The sequence below is a fragment of the Herpailurus yagouaroundi genome, unplaced genomic scaffold (genome assembly GCF_014898765.1).
Source record: "Herpailurus yagouaroundi ecotype Mexico unplaced genomic scaffold, PumYag 215, whole genome shotgun sequence".
Lineage (NCBI taxonomy): Eukaryota > Metazoa > Chordata > Mammalia > Carnivora > Felidae > Herpailurus > Herpailurus yagouaroundi.
The window spans coordinates 2,029,823-2,047,258 of NW_024412446.1; the positions used below are offsets into that span (position 1 = coordinate 2,029,823).

Consider the following 17,436-nt stretch of genomic DNA (forward strand, 5'->3'; position numbering starts at 1 on the left):
TTGTAACTTAAAGTTAAATGATAATTTCTTTTAGCATGTTATTTATTGATCAGTGATCACTTACTGTGGGTTAGGCACTTTCTGAATATTATTTTTCATCCCTACAATTACCTCCCAACACAGGGATTATCCCTTTTATAGAGGTGAGGAAACAGACTCAAAAAGCTTAAGTCACCTGTCCAAGGTTAGCTACCCTTTGTTTTTGATAAAGGGCCTTTTTTTTTTCATAGTCCCTTTATGTCACTATAAATATTGACAAAATGCTTTGGGCCCTAAGGAGAGATAACTAGTACTTGCCTCATTGGCTGTATTGATAACATACTTGAACGTTCTTCTGACCTCTGTTTGTTCATTTCACCAATTATTTGGGTGCCTGCTGCAAAGTGGTACGGTGCTAGATGTGGATAAAAAAGTGAGGACAGGTGGGGTTCCTGCCCTTGGAGTTTCCAGTCTGTGGGTAGATCAGCTGTAAACAAAGCTTTATAATTGCAGATATCGGCAGTGCTCAGGAAGGAAACTAAGGGCAGTGAGAGAGAGGCAGTGTGACTGAGGAGGACTCCTCTCAATCGGTGGTGTCCGGGTTGCATCCTGAAAGATGAGGAGGAACAACGCAGGCAGGGAGAACAAGCGGAGACCTGGAGGCAGGATGGAGCCGTGTGCTTGACCTCCTAAAGGCCACCATGGCTTGAAGCTTAGCGAGCAGGGAGAAAAGCAGCATGACACGAATCAGAGAAGTGGACTGGTGGCACATGCAGGGTCTTTTAACCATGCAAGGAGTTGAGTTTTCCTTTTAAAATGCAGTGGGACTCTGTTCAAGAGCGTGTGTGTGTGTGTGTGTGTGTGTGTGTGTGTGTGTGTGTGTGTTGGGGAGAAAGAATTGGAGAGAGGCAAGAACAGAAGCTGGGAAGCTAGTTGGGATCAGTTCTTCTACCCAAGAAGCCCTTCTAGACTCTGGAATTACAGTAGACTGTAAAATCCCTGCCCTCGTGTATTTTTTAAATTCTAGTTAGAAAAGCAGTTAACAAGTAAGCCAGTAATACCAGTTTATGCTGTTAGGCATGAGACTAGAAAATGACATTGAAACTGAAGAGTGAATGGCAGGAGGGAGCCAGGTATGTGATATCCTGGGGAGAAGAGTCCAGCCAGGACTCTTCCAGAAGCAAACAGCAGATTCAACGTCTAAGGAGGGAAGTGTGCCGTGTGCATAATAGATCAGAGATGGCGGTTGAGATCTCTGCCGTATTGGGGGGGGGAGGGGGGAAGGGGGTGGTGACAGGGGAGATGGAGATAGGAATTTATGAATCTTCAGCTTAAAAACAGTACCCAAAGTCACCCGACAGGGCTCCTCTCGGGAGACTATGGATGGAGAGGGTGCTAAAGACAGCCTAGGGGCTCCCAACATTGAAGAGCAGAGGGAGGGGAGAGAGCAGCAAATAGGCTTTGAGCTGGGAGGCAAACCAAGGGCACGGAGTTGTGGAGAGTGTTTCAAGGAGGAGGCAAGGGTCACTTGTGTCTGGCTCTGCCAGGAGGTTAAGAGGAAGACACAGAAGTGTCACTTGGATCTGGCCACTTGGGATTCCTTGGTGACCTTGAGAAGAAGAGATTAGGTGGAGTGGTTCAAGCGAGACTGGAGGGTTTAAAGAGTGAAGTTGATGAAGTGAGTTGAGTATTGGGAGAATTTTTTTTTAAGGTTTATTTATTTATTTTTGAGAGCAATCGAGCAAGGGAGGGGCAGAGAGAGAGACGGAGAGAGAATCCCAAGCAGGCTGCATCGTCGGCACAGAGCCCTGTGTGGGCTCGAACTCATGAACTATGAGATCCTGCCCTGAGCCGAGGTCAAGAATCAGATGCTTAACTGTGCAACCCAGGCGCCCTAGGCTGATTTTATTATTATTTGACTGATTGATGGACTGTGGAATCAGGAGTACTTCTTGCAGCCTGCAGAGCACGGGCTTCATGGTATAAGCGATTTAGTTTCACATCTTGGCTTTACTACCCTCTAGCTATGACCTTTAGCAAGTTAAGTTCTCTGAACCTTGGTTTTCTCACCTGTAAATGGGATGCACTAATCTAATTTGCCTTGCCAGAATTGTGAGGATCACATGATAAAGCACTAGGTAGTCCCTAGCTCAGTGCCTGACATCAGAAGTATTCTTCAAGTGGAGAATGACTACTTTCTTCTCTACTTCTGAAAACATGTAATTACTTATCAGTTATTTCAAAGAGGCATAGCTAAGCCATATTGATAGGCTTTCATAGCATTTCCTTTCAAAGTCATTGCAATTGTACTTTAATTGCTTTTTAAGGATAATATACAAGATGAAGCAAAACCTATTCTGTATTAATGATCCATAACGTGGGATACTTTTCATAATGCACTTACAGCCTAGCTGCTTTTAACAATTCCAGGAATATGGTAGTGACAATAGGCAAACCTCCCTCACGGAACTGCAGACATTCTTGAAGGCTTGCTTCGTAGCCACTTTCTGATTTGCCCTGTCAGAAAGGTACTTCTTTGAGGATTGTGGGCATTGTAATTAGGTTTTCTAAAAAGGATTTTTGTGAAATCTTACACAGTGGTTCACCATAAGTATGTTAATTCCAGGATGTTGCATCTATGTAAAGCCCGTTGTTGCAGAAGTACCTTGGCACACAGAGCAGTTAATTAAAATCAGAACAGATTGGATGAGAACCTTGGGGACTTGACTTTACTGCCTTAGATTTTGGAGGTTAGCAAGGTAGTTTGGAGTCACATTGCAAACTAGCACTTATTTTACTAGGGCACTGACATTCTGACCCTTCTACTCCATGGGTCCATTCTGACCCTTCCCTCCTCCTCGGTAAAGCCCATGACAACCACTGATCTGCTTAAAATTATTTGCCTTGGGCAGGTGAACGAGTGCAGAAGTGACTGTTTTAAAATTACTTAGGATTCTAGGACTTAATGGGGAGAAATCACATTATCTCCCTTCTTGCCTCTAACTACGACTGTACTCAGCCTACCTGGGATAGATCATTTATCTTAACCCTGTTATTAAAACTGTAATTTTCCTGTTCAGCAGAGCTTAGTCTCTCAAGAAATGCCAGCATACTTGTCAAGCTGACACACTCCCACATGCTGACTAGCCTTCTCGGCCCCAGACCGCAGGGTTCCTCCACAGGGAGGAGCAAGTTTTGTTGCTCATCTTGGCCTTACACCTCCCGTCTTCCTCCCGGTCCTGCAGAGCGGGAGAGGAGAGCCTCCCAGGCTTCGAACAAGCTCCCTGGGACCGCGGTCAGAGACTGTATTTGGGGATTAAATCGCCAAGTCCGTCTGTTCCGAAGAGGGTGAGGGGAATCGGGGAAGGAATTTTCAAACCCTCAAAGAAGATTTGATCATTTTCTTTCAAGATCAGGAGATTTGCAGATCAGAAAGGGAACTTTCTCATGATGGCGCCATGGGCAAAATTCGTTAGACACCCACGGTTGGTTCCACTTCCAGCCCTTTGGTAACACGATCAGATGCCAAGTGTGTGTGTCTGTTTAGGGCTGAGGGATGAAAAAATATTGCCAAGAGAAAAGCGTTTGGTTTATATGGCAGTGTTAAAATTACAAACGCTTTCCTTTTCACTCCCTGAGGTAATCCTGAATACAGTTGTAATTTAGGCTTCGTATTTTCTGGTTTGGCAAGAGAGTACTTTTAACTGGCCACATTAGGAAATGGTATTTTAATTATATGTCAAAAAGAGTAAAAGCCTGGTCTCCTGACATTGGTGACAGGGTCACCAGTTACTGAAGTTAGCTACTTCAGCAACTGGAGACCTCCCCCTGCCCCAGCCCTTTCTGTAATAGTCCGTCCCCACATACTCATATGCCCGGGATAAGACTCCGTTCTCCACCTGCACATGGGGCCGGGGGAAGAACCCAGAGGCAATCTTCAAGTCTTCTCCCAGAGCCAAGACCTCCTGAGCCAGGCCACATACTTGGATAGGCTGATGGCTTTTCTTTCACAGCTCTTCAGAGGAGGCAGTTAAGATTAGAACCAAAGTTGAGAGAATGAAAATACCGCCGTGGAAGATAGATTGTCTTGGTTCTCGACTGAGGAAGACCTTTCTTAGCTCTTCTGTCAGGATGGCTGAGTTGAGCTGTATAGTTGTGCCACATTGGGCCCAGAGTCCCCTGGGGGCAAGGACCTAGTCGACCTCACTTTTGGTATTCCCAGTGCCCAGCACGGCGCTGGTGCTCCCTAAGTGCTTGGGAAAGCACAGGAATTTAAACACTGTACAGCTGGCTGGCCTTCTGGCTGTTTTCCTGTTGATCACGCCTTGCTCTGCGGGCCTACCCATCGTGTGGCAAAGTCCTTGGCTCTCAGAAAAAATTGCAACGTGCAGATTCCTTGTGCGAAGGAAAAGTTTGTTTTCTTCTTGTGGTTAACATCCCCCCCCTTGTCTTTTTACTTCATCCGTTCACCTTTGTCTGCTGGCAGCTTATCTTTGGTGACATCTGTCTCCCCTTGCTTCCAGTCTCTGGTGAAAGAGGTGACCTTTCTCCTCCCCGCCCACCCCCAGTCTTTCTTTCTCCTCCTGGCCCTGACTCCCACCTTGTGTTGCCAGCTTCCCTTCCCCTGTAACCTCTTCCTCTTTGGGGGTCTCCTGCAGTTTCTGCATTTCTCTGTCTTGTGTTAGTAACCTGCATCCTCTTTAGCTCTGGCCTTCTCTCTTCCCTTCATGGCCAGAAGTTTCTTCAGAGAACAGTTAATCCTTAGGGCCTGGCTCATCCTCACATCTGACCTGTGGTTAGCCATCAGGTTCTCTCTTCCTTAACTGCTCGGATGAAGAACATATTCACGTTTTCTTGAAACTGGGGCCTGGGTCCATTGGACATTTTGTATTCCATGCGTTCTACTCTCCGGGTCATTTGACAGCATTGATCATTTCTTCCTGAAACACAACCCTCTTCCAGGTGCCCCCCCCCTTTGTTTTTATTTGTTTGTTTTGTTTAGTTTTGGTTTTTTGTTTGTTTTTTTAAATTTATTTTTGAGAGAGAGAGAGAGAGACAGAGAGAGACAGAGCGTGAGCAGGGGATGGTCAGGGAGAGACAGAAACACAGAATCCGAAGCAGGCTCCAGGCTCTGAGCTGTCAGCACAGAGCCCAACGCGGGGCTCTAACTCGTGAACCGTGAGATCATGACCTGAGCTAAAGTCAGCCATTTAACCGACTGAGCCATCCAGGTGCCCCCAGATCGCCCACCTTTGAGCATTCTTCCTTCCACTGTTGTGATGGTTTTCCTCCACTAGCCCTTTAGGTCGGGTCTTCCCCGGGGCACTCCCTGGCCACCCTCTCTGACCCCCCACTGTCTAATTCAGTCTTCTGCCCTGTTCTGGCTTGTCATGCTTCCAGCAGGCTGAGGATTCCCAGACCTTTGTCCTCAACCAGGACTGTGCTCCTGTGTGCTGTGTCCATCAGCAAGTCCCCTGGGTACAAAACCCCACTTGTCGTCTTAACTGCTCCCTGCCTTCACACAGACACATGCCTCCTCCTGAGGGCCTTGTCCCTCGTTACAGTTTTCTACCGTGTCCTGTTGTTTTTTTCAGAGACCCCCAGGATTCGTCCAAGACTGCTTTCTCTCCCCATTCTCCCACTGCTTCAGTTCACTGACACATCCCACGAGTTCGTCAGAGATCTGTCTGTGCCTTTCTCTTACGCCCGTGTCCTCGTGTCTTGACTGTACTATAGCAGCTTCCTGCTCCTGGCCTTCCCCTTGCAGGCTTGTTCCCTAGGCTGCTTACCGGCAGAGTGCCCACTTTAAAATGTAAATAAGATCAGAAAACCTGCTTGCCTGAACCCCTCACCGTGTTCCATTACTTGCAGGATAAAGTCCAGATTCCTTATCGTGGTCTTCAGTGGCTGCTCGTTTGCCTGCTGCACACCCCACCCTTACTCTTGACCCTACTGAACATTTTGTAGTTTCTTTTTGCATTTTTTTAATTAAAAAAAAATGTTTAATGTTTGTTTATTTTTGAGAGACAGAGAGAGAGACAGCACGAACGGGGAAGGGGCAAAGAGAGAGAGGGAGATACAGAATCTGAAGCAGGTTCCAGTCTCCGAGCCGTCAGCACAGCTTGCCCATTTCAAGCGGGGCTTGAACTTACAAATTATGAGATCACGACCTGAGCTGAAGTCGGATGCTTAACAGACTGAGCCACCCAGGCACCCCCATTTTGTGGTTTCTTTAATGCCATGTTGCATGCAGTTTGCTCTTTCTTGCAAATTCATTTTACTCTGGGCCAGTTACTCTAACAGCAGGCTATGTGTGGCATCTCACTGGAGAAGTCTTCTCTGGTCATCCCTCCACCCCTGGGGAGTTGATTGTATCTTTGTAGCCTCCCATATGCTGTAGGAACCTCTGTTAAAGCACTGAGCACCCTGAAATTTCTAGCTTTGGCTTTACATTTCTTTCTGTCTTTTTAAAAGATTTTAAGTAATCTCTACACCCAACATGGAGCTCGGATTCACCACCCAGAGATCAAGAGAATGTGCTCTACTGACTGATCCAGCCAGGCGCCCCTGCTTTTACATTTCTTGTTCCCCTGCCAGACTGTGAACCCCTCGAGGGTCAGATTTCTCCCTTTACCTGCCTAGCACTGGAAACAGCAAGGCACTGGCTTCCATAAAGGTTGCATGTGTGGGGGAGTGGAGATTCTGACCAAAGTTGCAGACCACCCACAGCCGGGCTGCGCTGATCCTCGCCTTGCCCCCACCCCCTTCAGTTACTTGACCCCTTCTGCTAATTTTGTCACAGATGTCCATATCCCTTTTTAGGATAGCCCAGAAAGCCAATGGTAATTGTGGGGGAAATCTCTAGGTTTACTTTTTAATCTGAACCTTGCCAGAGAAATCGTGGCTGAGCTATTGTTATGATGCTCGTAGCAACGACTGATTTGTTTAGTGGCTCTCAGCCCAGAGAATGTCCAGGTGAGAAAAAGGAAGAACAGAAAGGTAGGACTTACTAGAGGCAGGTGTAGTAAAGCAAGGCTTGGGCCCAGGTCTTTTGGTTCCAGATCCTGCATTCCTTGCATTACAACACATGGTCCCAGATGCTCTTGTCCAGGTGATTGAGAGAATCATACAACCCCTCTTTCAGAGGGGCCACTCTGCTGTTAGCGCCATTATCTTGCCAACACAGAACTCATTTATTTAACTGTTTCTCACTTTGTTTTTCCATGTGAACTATTCATTGCAGTTAAGACTGTCTTCTAGGAACTGAGAGGCCTTGGACAAGTACTAGGCTGAGACCAAGGTGTTTGATGTGTAGGAAATGGAGTGACTGCGATTAAAGTTTAAATACCGTGTGTGATTCATCCTGTAGTCTTTGTTGAGCTATCTATCTGCTGGGCACTGGCTGACTGTCATGGTCCCTGTTCTCAGGGGAGGGAGGGGGGTGGGGGGTGGGGGGTGGGAGGAGGCGGATGTGAATCAGACATGCCTGCAAAAGGGAATGAATTCTCCATCAGGAGTATTGGGAAATGCTAGAAGCTAAGAAGGCCCTAGAGTAGTCAGGAGACCTAAGGTTATAGCTGTGTGAACCAGGAAGTGAATCCTCCTGCTGGGCCTCTGTCTTTTCCTCTGTGAGATGACCAAGCTTGAACCAGTCGGCTTCTTACTGTTAGTACTTCCCAGCTTAGCACATGTTTGAACTATGATTTACAAAGGCACTTTGCATGAGTCAGGAGGCAGAGCAGAAGGTACCATTCTTCTGTGTGACCTGATTATTGAGTAGTAACACTAAATGTTTCATTTATTATTTCTGTAGGCAGAGAGTTCAGGCTCAAAATGTCCATATTGACTGCCATGGTGTACTAAGAAAAGCACGCTCTTACTTCATCACGGCAATGCTTGGCATTTCAGGGGACCCTTTTGCAACTTTAGGTTATTCTGACATTTGAGGGATTGGATCTTCTTTGTTCTGTGATCTTAAGCATCTGGGTGGCTCAGTCGCTTAAGCAACTTGATCTCAGCTCAGGTCTTGATCTCAGTTGTGAGTTCAAGCCCCGCACCGGGTTACATGCTGGGTGTGGAGCCTACTTAAAGCATTTGGGGTGCCTGGGTGCCTCAGTCGGCTGAGCGTCCGACTCTTGATTTCAGTTCAGGTCATGATCCCACGGTCGTAGGATTGAGCCCTGCATCATGCTGAGCATGGAGCCTACTTAGGATTCTCTCTCTTTCCCTCTCACTCTTTCTCTCTAAAATTAAAAAAGAAAACCAGGGGTGCCTGGGTGGCTCAATCAGTTAAGTATCCATCCGACTTTGGCTCAAGTCGTGATCCAGCCATTTGTGAGTTCGAGCCCCTTATTGGGCTCTGCACTGGTGGTGTGGAGACTGCTTGGGATTCTCTCTCTTTCTCTATCTCCCTCTGTCTCTCTCTCTCTCTGCCCCTTCCCCACTTACACTTTCTTTCTCTCAAAAATAAATAAACTTAAAAAAAATCTACTCCTTTGGACAAAGGAGCACCCCTATTTGATATGTTAAATGGGAATAATATTCCAGAATTTCTTTTTTTTTTTTTTAATTTTTTTTTCAATGTTTATTTATTTTTGGGACAGAGAGAGACAGAGCATGAACAGGGGAGGGGCAGAGAGAGAGGGAGACACAGAATCGGAAGCAGGCTCCAGGCTCCGAGCCGTCAGCCCAGAGCCCGACGCGGGGCTCGAACTCATGGACCGCGAGATCGTGACCTGGCTGAAGTCGGACGCTTAACCGACTGCGCCACCCAGGCGCCCCAATATTCCAGAATTTCTTAATAAACCCATAGAGGCACCTCTTCAGCAAGGTTACAAACATTGGTTGAGCGTCTTCTGTGTGCAGGACACTGCTAGGATGCAGGACACACGTGGCTAAGAAGTCATCCCTGCCCTCAAGGAATTTATGCTTTAGTGGCAGAAAATAGAGGGTAAGAATGTCTGTGCAACAAACTGTTTAAGCTGCTGGGAGAGAGGTTTAGGAAGGACTGGAAGAACAAACGTCAGAGCAGTTTGCTCTGCTGGCCGGCAGAGGGGAAATCAAGGTGGGTGGCATGGTACAGGAAAAGAACGTTAGGTTTAGAGTCAGAAGACCTGGGTTTTCAGAATCTCAGTTCTCTGTATATTAGCTGGGTGACCTTGACTTCTTTGAGCCTGGGTTGCCTCATCTCTAAAGGAAATAATAATAGTTCCTCTCCATGGTCATTGTGAATATGGGATTATACTTGTGTGTGTGTATGTGCATGTATGATAAAGTCCTTTCTTTTTTTAAGTTAAAAAAAAACCTTGTGTTTATTTTGAGAGAGAGAGAGAGAGAGAGAGAGAACGCAAGCGGGGGAGGAGCAGAGGGAGAGAGGGAATCCTAAGCAGGCTCCGAGCTGTCCGCGCAGAGCCTGATGTGGGGCTTGAACTCACAAACTATGGGATCATGACCTGAGCTGAATCCGAGTCAGACGCTTAACTCACTGAGCCACACTGGCGCCCCTGATAAAGTTCTATCTATCTGAGCTCTAGGAGCAAATTCATCTTCCTGAATAAAGTGGGTATTAGGTCACTTACGATTGCTAAGGCAGTTCTTTACTTGAAGTCAGGTCTCAGATTAAACCAAAACATAGCTCAGCAACCTTTCAAAGGTAGGGTGCCATCTCGGCCGTCCGTGTCGTCCTGGTAGATCAGGCGTCTGTCTTGTGTGCAATGGCCACTGGTAAAGCAGGAGGTGGCGAGAAACCTACGGCCCCTGAAAACATGTCTTCACCTCGACGCTCGACTCTGGCAGCAGGTGTGGATTGAGTATCCCGGCTCACTTGTGCCCTCGGGAATGGGGGAATGCAGTAGAGGTGTGTCTTAACTCTGACCCTTTTCCCCTTCCTCCCTCGCACCAGATTTTATCATGTGGGCAACCTGCTGCAACTGGTTCTGCCTGGATGGACAGCCTGAGGAGGTCCCCCCGCCCCAGGGAGCCAGGACGCAGGCCTATTCCAACCCTGGGTACAGCTCCTTCCCCTCCCCCACAGGCTCGGAACCAAGCTGCAAGGCTTGCGGGGCCCACTTCGCGAACATGGCCAGGAAGGTGAGTGTTGACTTCACGGCCTGCTGGGCCGCTACAGCCTCAGGTCCTTGGGCAAGCCTGCCGACCCCTCCGTAATGCCTGTCGCCTTGCCATTGCCTGATCCCATAACCCACACCTGATCCCTTCACAAGATTGTTAAAGAAAAACTAGCCCAAAGCAGAGCATCTCAGCGTAGATTTGGAGCCAGACAGGCCTGAATTCAGATGTCAGCTTTGCTGCTTACAAGCCATATGACCTAACTTTTCTGGAGATTCTTTCCCCACCCCCGTCTCTAAAATGGGGGTGTAATAGTCATACGCATCGGACAGTGTCGTGAGAATAAAATGGTTAGGCCACCAGGGGCATCCAGCATGATGCTTGGAACGGAGCAGGCACTCAGTGTTACTCCCTTCATTCGCTGTCGTCATAAAAAGCCCGGCCGCAGATTAACTTGTTCTTTTTATCACTCGCAGTGCCGAGGACATCTCAGGTACATCAAGACCCTGACAGGACAAAGACCGGGGCTCCTTTACTGTAGCGACTTCACTGGCCGTGCGCAGTAGTCATCATGTTTTCCAGATTAGCAAGCAGCAGGGGAGACCAGTGGCTGGGGAGTTGTGCCTGGGTGCGGGCGTCCCTGGTTAGGGCTCAGAGGCGGCATATTCTCCTCGGTCAGGCACGGCCGGGGCTGAAGGTGAACCCTGACCTGGGAATTCCTGCATTCTTCTGCAGAGCGGGCAGTTTGCAGCCCTGGATGTGATGTTAGAATGGCGCTGATGGGGACTTTGAGAGGAAGAGCTACTTTTCAAGCCACGTGCTGTATGCCAGGGTCTGCTGTGAGCTGTGTGGATGTTTTGGTTTCATTTCATCCTCGAAGTGTCTCTGTGATAGAGGTTTCAGGGTCCCGAAACTCCCATTTTACAAATGAGAAACTGAGGCTTTAGAGTTTAACCGTTAAGAAGGAGACTGTCAAGTTCCTGGCAGATGGCGTAATAGGGATTGAACGACTCCATCTTTTCCCTCCACTTAGGTAGTGCCCCCAAGATCATGTGGTTAGTAGAGGGCAGAGCCAGGATTCACACCCAGCTCTTTGAATTCCCAAGCTGCCTCCCAGAAGACATTCAGCACGTCAGAGAATTTCTGTAGCTCTGACTACCCTTTTGTCCCCATAAGGTGGAGGAGGACTGGCATTTTGCCTCGTAGGTTGTGTTTTGCCTACGCTCCACTGCAGCGAAGGTGGGCCCTTAGCAGAGCTTTGCCGCGATTTGCTTGGCCGCCCTGGTCACTGCTAGAATGCCACCAGAGAGGCCACTGCAGGTGGCCAGGGAGCTGTGGTTCAGTGGCTGCGACGCTGTTCCCCTTACACTTAGACTGGAAGGTCGAGTCCTTGGACGGAGGCCGATGCGGAGACTACAAGGAGCTGGGAGTCCTCTTAGTGATGGAGACGGTGGGGTGGGTTCGGGAGCCGAAGCGAGATGGGCAGGAGGCCCATGGGCTGCTTGTCACCTGCCAGGCACTGAGCTTGGTGTTTCAAATGTGTTCCCTCTTTGACCCCTTAACACAGCCTATGAAACGTGTGCTATTGTTTGTTCCCATTTTAGAGATGAAGAAATTGCTCTCTCTGTTTAAGGTAGTCAGTAGTTTCCAGGACTCCTCAGGTGCAGCTAGAGTCTGTTGGATAGTCCAAGACCTTGCTGTTTTCAACGAGAAATGCTGGGAACAACCGTGGGAAGAAGTGGCAAAGTAACTTCCTGTTCCTTTGGAACAGGAAAGACATTTGTTTCAGTGAGGCTGCGTGAATTTGCTCTAGGTTTGTGTGACCTTTTCTTGAAAACATCAGTTATACCCTGTGGAAGGTGAGTGGAGGGGAGCAGAGAGCGAGCACAGTGATGGTGATCAGCTCGGGCACCAGCACACTAAGCATGTTGAAAAGCATATTGAGAGAACCAAGGGATCTGGAGAGTTCCTGACATTTCTGAGCCAGAAAAGAGAATGAGTGAGCAAGGAAACTGCCCCCAGAGAAGAGAGAATGGTGGGTAGGTGAACGTGGGAGGAGGCTTCATTTTTGTGTATGGTGCCTGTTTCCACCTGACGTAAATGTTTGCCCATGGCCCATCTTCAGAGGTGGAGCACAGGACGGGGATTCTGTTGATTTTGTTTGCAACTCTGTCCCCAGTGCTAGTAGAACAGTGACTGACATGCAGTCGTAGGCAATATGATTTTATAAATGAATGAATGACTAGGCAGTTGAGTTGCCAACAGTTTGTAAAGGAGGAAGTAGGCTGGAGAGTTTCTGTTTTCATTACTTCGTGGTTGATAATTCCATGCTGAAGATTTTCATTGAGGGCCCAACTCTGCTGCTGCAGCAGTGTGCTCACAGCTAGAGGTTACAGGTTTGTGGAGACGGAGCTGAGTCGGCCTTTCCCTCGGGGAGCTCCCTGGCTGGCTAAGGAGGCCCTCATAGCAACTGTGCAAGTTGTGTACTAGGGAATCAGGCATTGCTGGTAAATTGAGACACCAGATAATTCTAGCTGGATGAAAGAAAGTTTATTGATCTGCAAAGCAGCGGCTGAAGTAAAGACACCAGAGGTGGGGCAAGTGCCAGGTGTGTTTGGGAACTGTGAGTGGCCTGTTTGGCCAGAGTGCAGGATGCTCGAGGAGTTAGGGTGGACCACGCTGGGATCAGATGGTGAAAGGCCATGACTTCCGCTGGAAGGAGCTTGTCACCAGATAGCAAGGAAGCACAAGAAAGATTTGAACAGAGGAACGAAAGAGATCAAGGAGATAAGGAGAAAGCTTCTGTAGCAAAAAGAGCTTTAGGGGGGTATGAGAGGAAGAAAAGTTCCAGTTTGAACGGAAAAAGATGGCTATTGGTACGATGTTGTCTTGCCACAAAAATAAGAGTTAATTTTGTGTAATTCACAATGGATTTTGTGAATATTAAGGATGTTTTCTCCTAAGAGAATTTTTCATTTGTAACTTCCTTCGTAAGTGGATCAGCATTCATATCTTTAGGGCTTGGCAAATAACAACCACAGGCTTTTAAAACGTGTTTTCTAGAAGTTGGTTGAAAGGAAATGATTACGAGGATCCTGCTGTTTTTCTTTTCTTCATTGTGGTCAGTATCTTCTGAATACTCATCCAGTACAATGCACAGATAACATTCAGGACTATCTGGAGAGAACATAGCTTGTACCCCCTGCCTTAGAGTTTTTAGTCCTAGAGAGGGATGACAAGCCAAAGGTTTTGCCCCAAGCCAAAAACCTCCTCTGTATTTGCAATACCCATGTGTAGTTTGGCAGGGGCCGCGACCGTTTTGGAAAGTGGTGGGGGGGGGGGGAAGGGCTGGTGCTCAGCCTCTTTAGTTGGACCAGTTGGGGGAGGCTGCGGAGGAGGAGGAGGTCGTACTTAGAAACTGGAAGAGATCTTGGGATCTCAGAGTACTGGCAGAAGCTCAGAGATAAGGCAAAGGGGGAAGGGAATAAAAGGTGACTGTGTTACCTTTTTTTGTGAGTGCCCACCTTATGCTAAGGTTTCCTATGCATGACCTCATGTAATGCTTTCAGTAACCCTTAGAGGTGGGTTGACCTTCTGATGTTACAGGTGAGGAATCTGATGCCCTGGGAACTTACTTGTTTTGTACAAGTTCCCTTAGCGAGGAAGGGACCTGCCAGGAATGAATCCTGACTGTGTCACTCCTCAGGCTGTCCTATTCCCCCCCCAGTGGGCTGCAGGGAGAAATGCCCATAGGAAGGCTGGTGCGGAGGAGGGGCTGCCCCACCTGTGCCAGGGAGTGTGCACGGGGAGTGGGGAGGAATAACAGAAGGGCAGATTAGCCAAGGAGAGTGACCTGCCCTCCCCCGCCCCCCACGCCGGGCATCCCTTGAAGGGTGGTGCCTGCCTGGAGGTGCTGTACTCTTGGCAATTTTGCAGGGATGTTGGCTCCGCTAACTCATCTTTCATGCTTCCTTGTTACTCAGTTGGTGTGCAGGGGTTGCTAGAATTTATACACACGTGTTGCCTTTGCTCATTCTGCCCACGTTTGTTGACAGCCGTTTTCTCCTTTCCCTTTGTTCTGTCCTGGCTCTGCAGGCTGGTATGCTAGCCTGGAGGCTGTCTCACTCCTTGAGGGGGTGTTTCAGATGCCGGCTGACTTGAGAGTCCCCTGCGAGCAAGGGGATATGGAGAAGCTGGGTGGCTGCCTTTGCATTCTGATCTTGCATCCAATAATCCAATAAGCTGGGCACATTTGAAGAAAGAATAGAGAGTTGTTTAGATCTGGCTGATTGAGCAACTCAGGGCTTTTTAATTGCGTCAGGCTTGGTCTTGTCAAACTGCATTGACTTAAGTAATGTTCCACGTCAGGACCTGCAGCTTTATGACACCAAAGCCTCGTCATTTCATGATCAGTCATCCTAAACGTATTTCATTTCCCAATAGAAAAGCTTTAGATCTAAATGAACCCCCCCAGGACCCCAAAACATCTATTTTCCACCTGAGTGGCTACAGGTTTCAGGACTGTTATGATGCTCATGCAGCCATGTGTCCTTTTAACTTGGGCTCTGACCATTTTATTGTCCGGTTATGACTGTAGAGAGTGAGGGAGCTGGATATGTGTCCTTTCAAAACGCCTTCTAAGTATGAGTGGTCAAAACTGGTTGGTAGACATGCCCGTTTCCCTTTATGACACAAATGCCACTTGGAGCCTTCTTCAGCCTGCACAGGGGTATCTGATCTCGCCTAGGAGAACCTAAGTCTCTCGGCCATTCTTGCGAGTTTGAATTCAGCTTTCTATATTTAGAAGAGAGGGAACAGAAATATTTAGTTAATGCTCAAGTCACTAGAGGATGAAAAGTTTTTAATTTCTTTAGAGGACTAGTGTGTGCTTCCAGGGCCATGCCAGCATGCCCACGGATTACCTCTGCCGTGGGAGTGTGGCCTGCTCTTGGCTGGGACAGAGCTCAGTCAGATGTCGCTGTGCTGGCTCAGCCTGTAGGGCGAGAGGCTGAGGATTTGCTTCCTGTGAGTTGAGCAAGCCCCTGTGTGCTGTGTGGTCTGCCGTTATGGGAGAGGCTGCTGTCATGCAGTACCTCCTACCTGCTAGGTGCTCTCGTCGTGCGGCTGGGACACTCTGCACTTGCGCAGATGAGAGCTCCTTAATCGCGTCTGGGGGCCCCTGTAGCTGTCTGAGTATTTGCCTTCGGTATGCTGCCGTGCGTCTCTGGATTGCCAGCACTCTGGGCCTTCCGGCGGGGGGGGAGGGTTGGAGATGGAGAGCCAGGCCCTGGACTAGGTCCTGCTGTAGGCTTGACCAGGACTGAGTTAGGCAGCATGGCCTGGTGCAACGGGCGTGGCTGCGGACATTCCACATGGACAGGCCTGCAGTGTGAGTCCCAGCTCTGCAGTGTGAGTCCCACCCTCGAGTACGGTGCTTAATTTCTCTGGGCCTCGCCTGCTTGGTGAAACAGGGAGGCCTGTTAATAATGATTGATTAATGATTATGTACATTAATACATAATACAGTGATACAGTAGTGCTTTGCGGGGTTGCTTTGAGAATTAAATGACAGGCCCTAGCACATCGTGGCCTCTCAGTAAATTTAATTAATAATAGTAGTAACCACCATCATACATATGCATTTGCTTTCTTTTCTCAGCAGTAAAGTAGAAAGAATCGTAGTTCAGAGTTTGAATCCTGGCTCTCAAAATTATCTCCCATTTCCTAGAAATAATTAAAAGAGTTAACACTTATTGAAGAATCATGTGTCAGATATGCTAAATGCATTCTCTCTTAACTATACAACGGTCATATGAAGTAGATACTATTATTGCCCCCATTTTACAGATGAGGAAACTGAGGGCTAGAGAGGCTAAGTTACACACCCAAGGTGACACCATAAAAAATGGGGGAGAGGGGCACCTGGGTGGTTCAGTCAGTTAAGCGTCCAACTCTTGATATCCACTCAAGTCATGATCTCACAGCTTTGTGAGATCGAGTCCCGAGTTGGGCTCTGTGCTGATGGTGCAGAGCATGCTTATGATCCTCTGTCTCTCTGTGCCCCTCCCCTGCTTGTGCTGTCTCTCAAAAAATAAATAAATAAACTTTTGAAAACAGTGGAGGGGGGAGACTAAATAAAAATGTTGGGTTTTTTTTCTGACCCTAAAGTTGGTATTCTTAGTAACCTCTGTTTCTCTATCTGTACGATGAAAAAGTAAGCCTCAACTGGAATAATAAACGTAGCGTCCTGTACATGGATACACAGATGCATACGGGGCGGGGGGAGGTCTGCCATCTGGGGGTGGTGTTTAACCTGAAAAAGGGAGCTGGCACCCGCATCCTGGGGCGCCTGGCTGGCTCAGTCGGTAGAGCGTCCGACTCTTGATCTCGGGGACGTGCGTTCAAGCCCCATGTCGGGCCACGGGGCCTACTTTAAAATAGCCTAAAAAATAGGTAGCTTAGTACAAGTAGGAGTGATTGGGGGAGGCCTTGCTAGGCATGCAGCCGTAGGCCCCCATCCCACCCCTCTTGTCCTCCGTCTGACATGGTTTCTGCTGCCTCTTGCTCTAAGCAGCAGACCTGCCTGGACTGCAAGAAGAATTTCTGCCTGAGCTGTTCGAGCCAGGTGGGAAACGGGCCCCGCCTCTGCCTTCTGTGCCAGCGGTTCCGAGCCACAGCCTTTCGGCGGGAGGAGCTCATGAAGATGAAGGTGAAGGACCTCAGGGACTATCTCAGCCTCCATGACACCTCCACCGAAATGTGCCGGGAGAAAGAGGAGCTGGTGTTCTTGGTGCTTGGCCAGCAGCCCGTAATCTCCCAGGAGGGCAGGACTCGCGCGCCCACCTCGTCCGCGGATGTCCCCGAGCAGCAGGCCTTCCTGACCCAGCCTCGCGCCAGCACGGTACCTCCTACCTCGCCTCACCTCGCCTCTTCGTCCGCACAGGCCACCTCTGTTCCCCCAGCCCAGGCTCAGGAAACCCAGCAGGTATGCACCGGGTCACGGCCGCCTCCGGCCGGTCAGGGGGCTCAATGCGCTCTCCTGCTCGCTGTGTGCGAGTGGGCGTGAGGCTAAGTGTCCCTTCTGCCTACTGATGCAGGCATGTTTTCTGGACATCAGACCCCGGTTTTGTTTTTTTCAGAGACTATAATGCACAGCATCAGGTATTTTTGTGGTTTTTGTATCTTCTCAATACAGACATATATCCCTGTTAGTTTTTAAAAACTCATTGTTCCAGAAATATTGTGAGAAAGCTGTTAATTCCAAATTTAGTTCTGTGCAGACTGCCCTCCTGCTTATCTTTGTTATCAGTCTTCCTTAGCCAGGTGGGGAGCTCGGTGCCTTAGTAACCGTCACAAGGCACGTAGGAAAAGGCACATGGAGAGGGAAGGGAG

General features: G+C 48.6%; 1 protein-coding gene across 9 annotated transcripts in view; it reads left to right on the forward strand.

Annotated features, from left to right (window-relative positions):
- RFFL (ring finger and FYVE like domain containing E3 ubiquitin protein ligase) overlaps nt 1-17,436 on the forward strand; it is a 66,681-nt gene that overhangs the window by 38,806 nt on the left and 10,439 nt on the right. For 5 of the 9 annotated variants that reach the window (XM_040455216.1, XM_040455217.1, XM_040455219.1 and 2 more), the window contains 2 exons: nt 9,881-10,068; nt 16,616-17,029. In XM_040455216.1, the coding sequence (XP_040311150.1) occupies nt 9,889-10,068; nt 16,616-17,029 (594 nt within the window). In that variant the 5' untranslated portion in view covers nt 9,881-9,888. Of the gene's footprint in view, nt 1-9,441; nt 9,778-9,880; nt 10,069-16,615; nt 17,030-17,436 lie in introns of those variants that run through there. The other 4 variants (XM_040455215.1, XM_040455213.1, XM_040455214.1 and 1 more) reach the window with 3 other exon arrangements.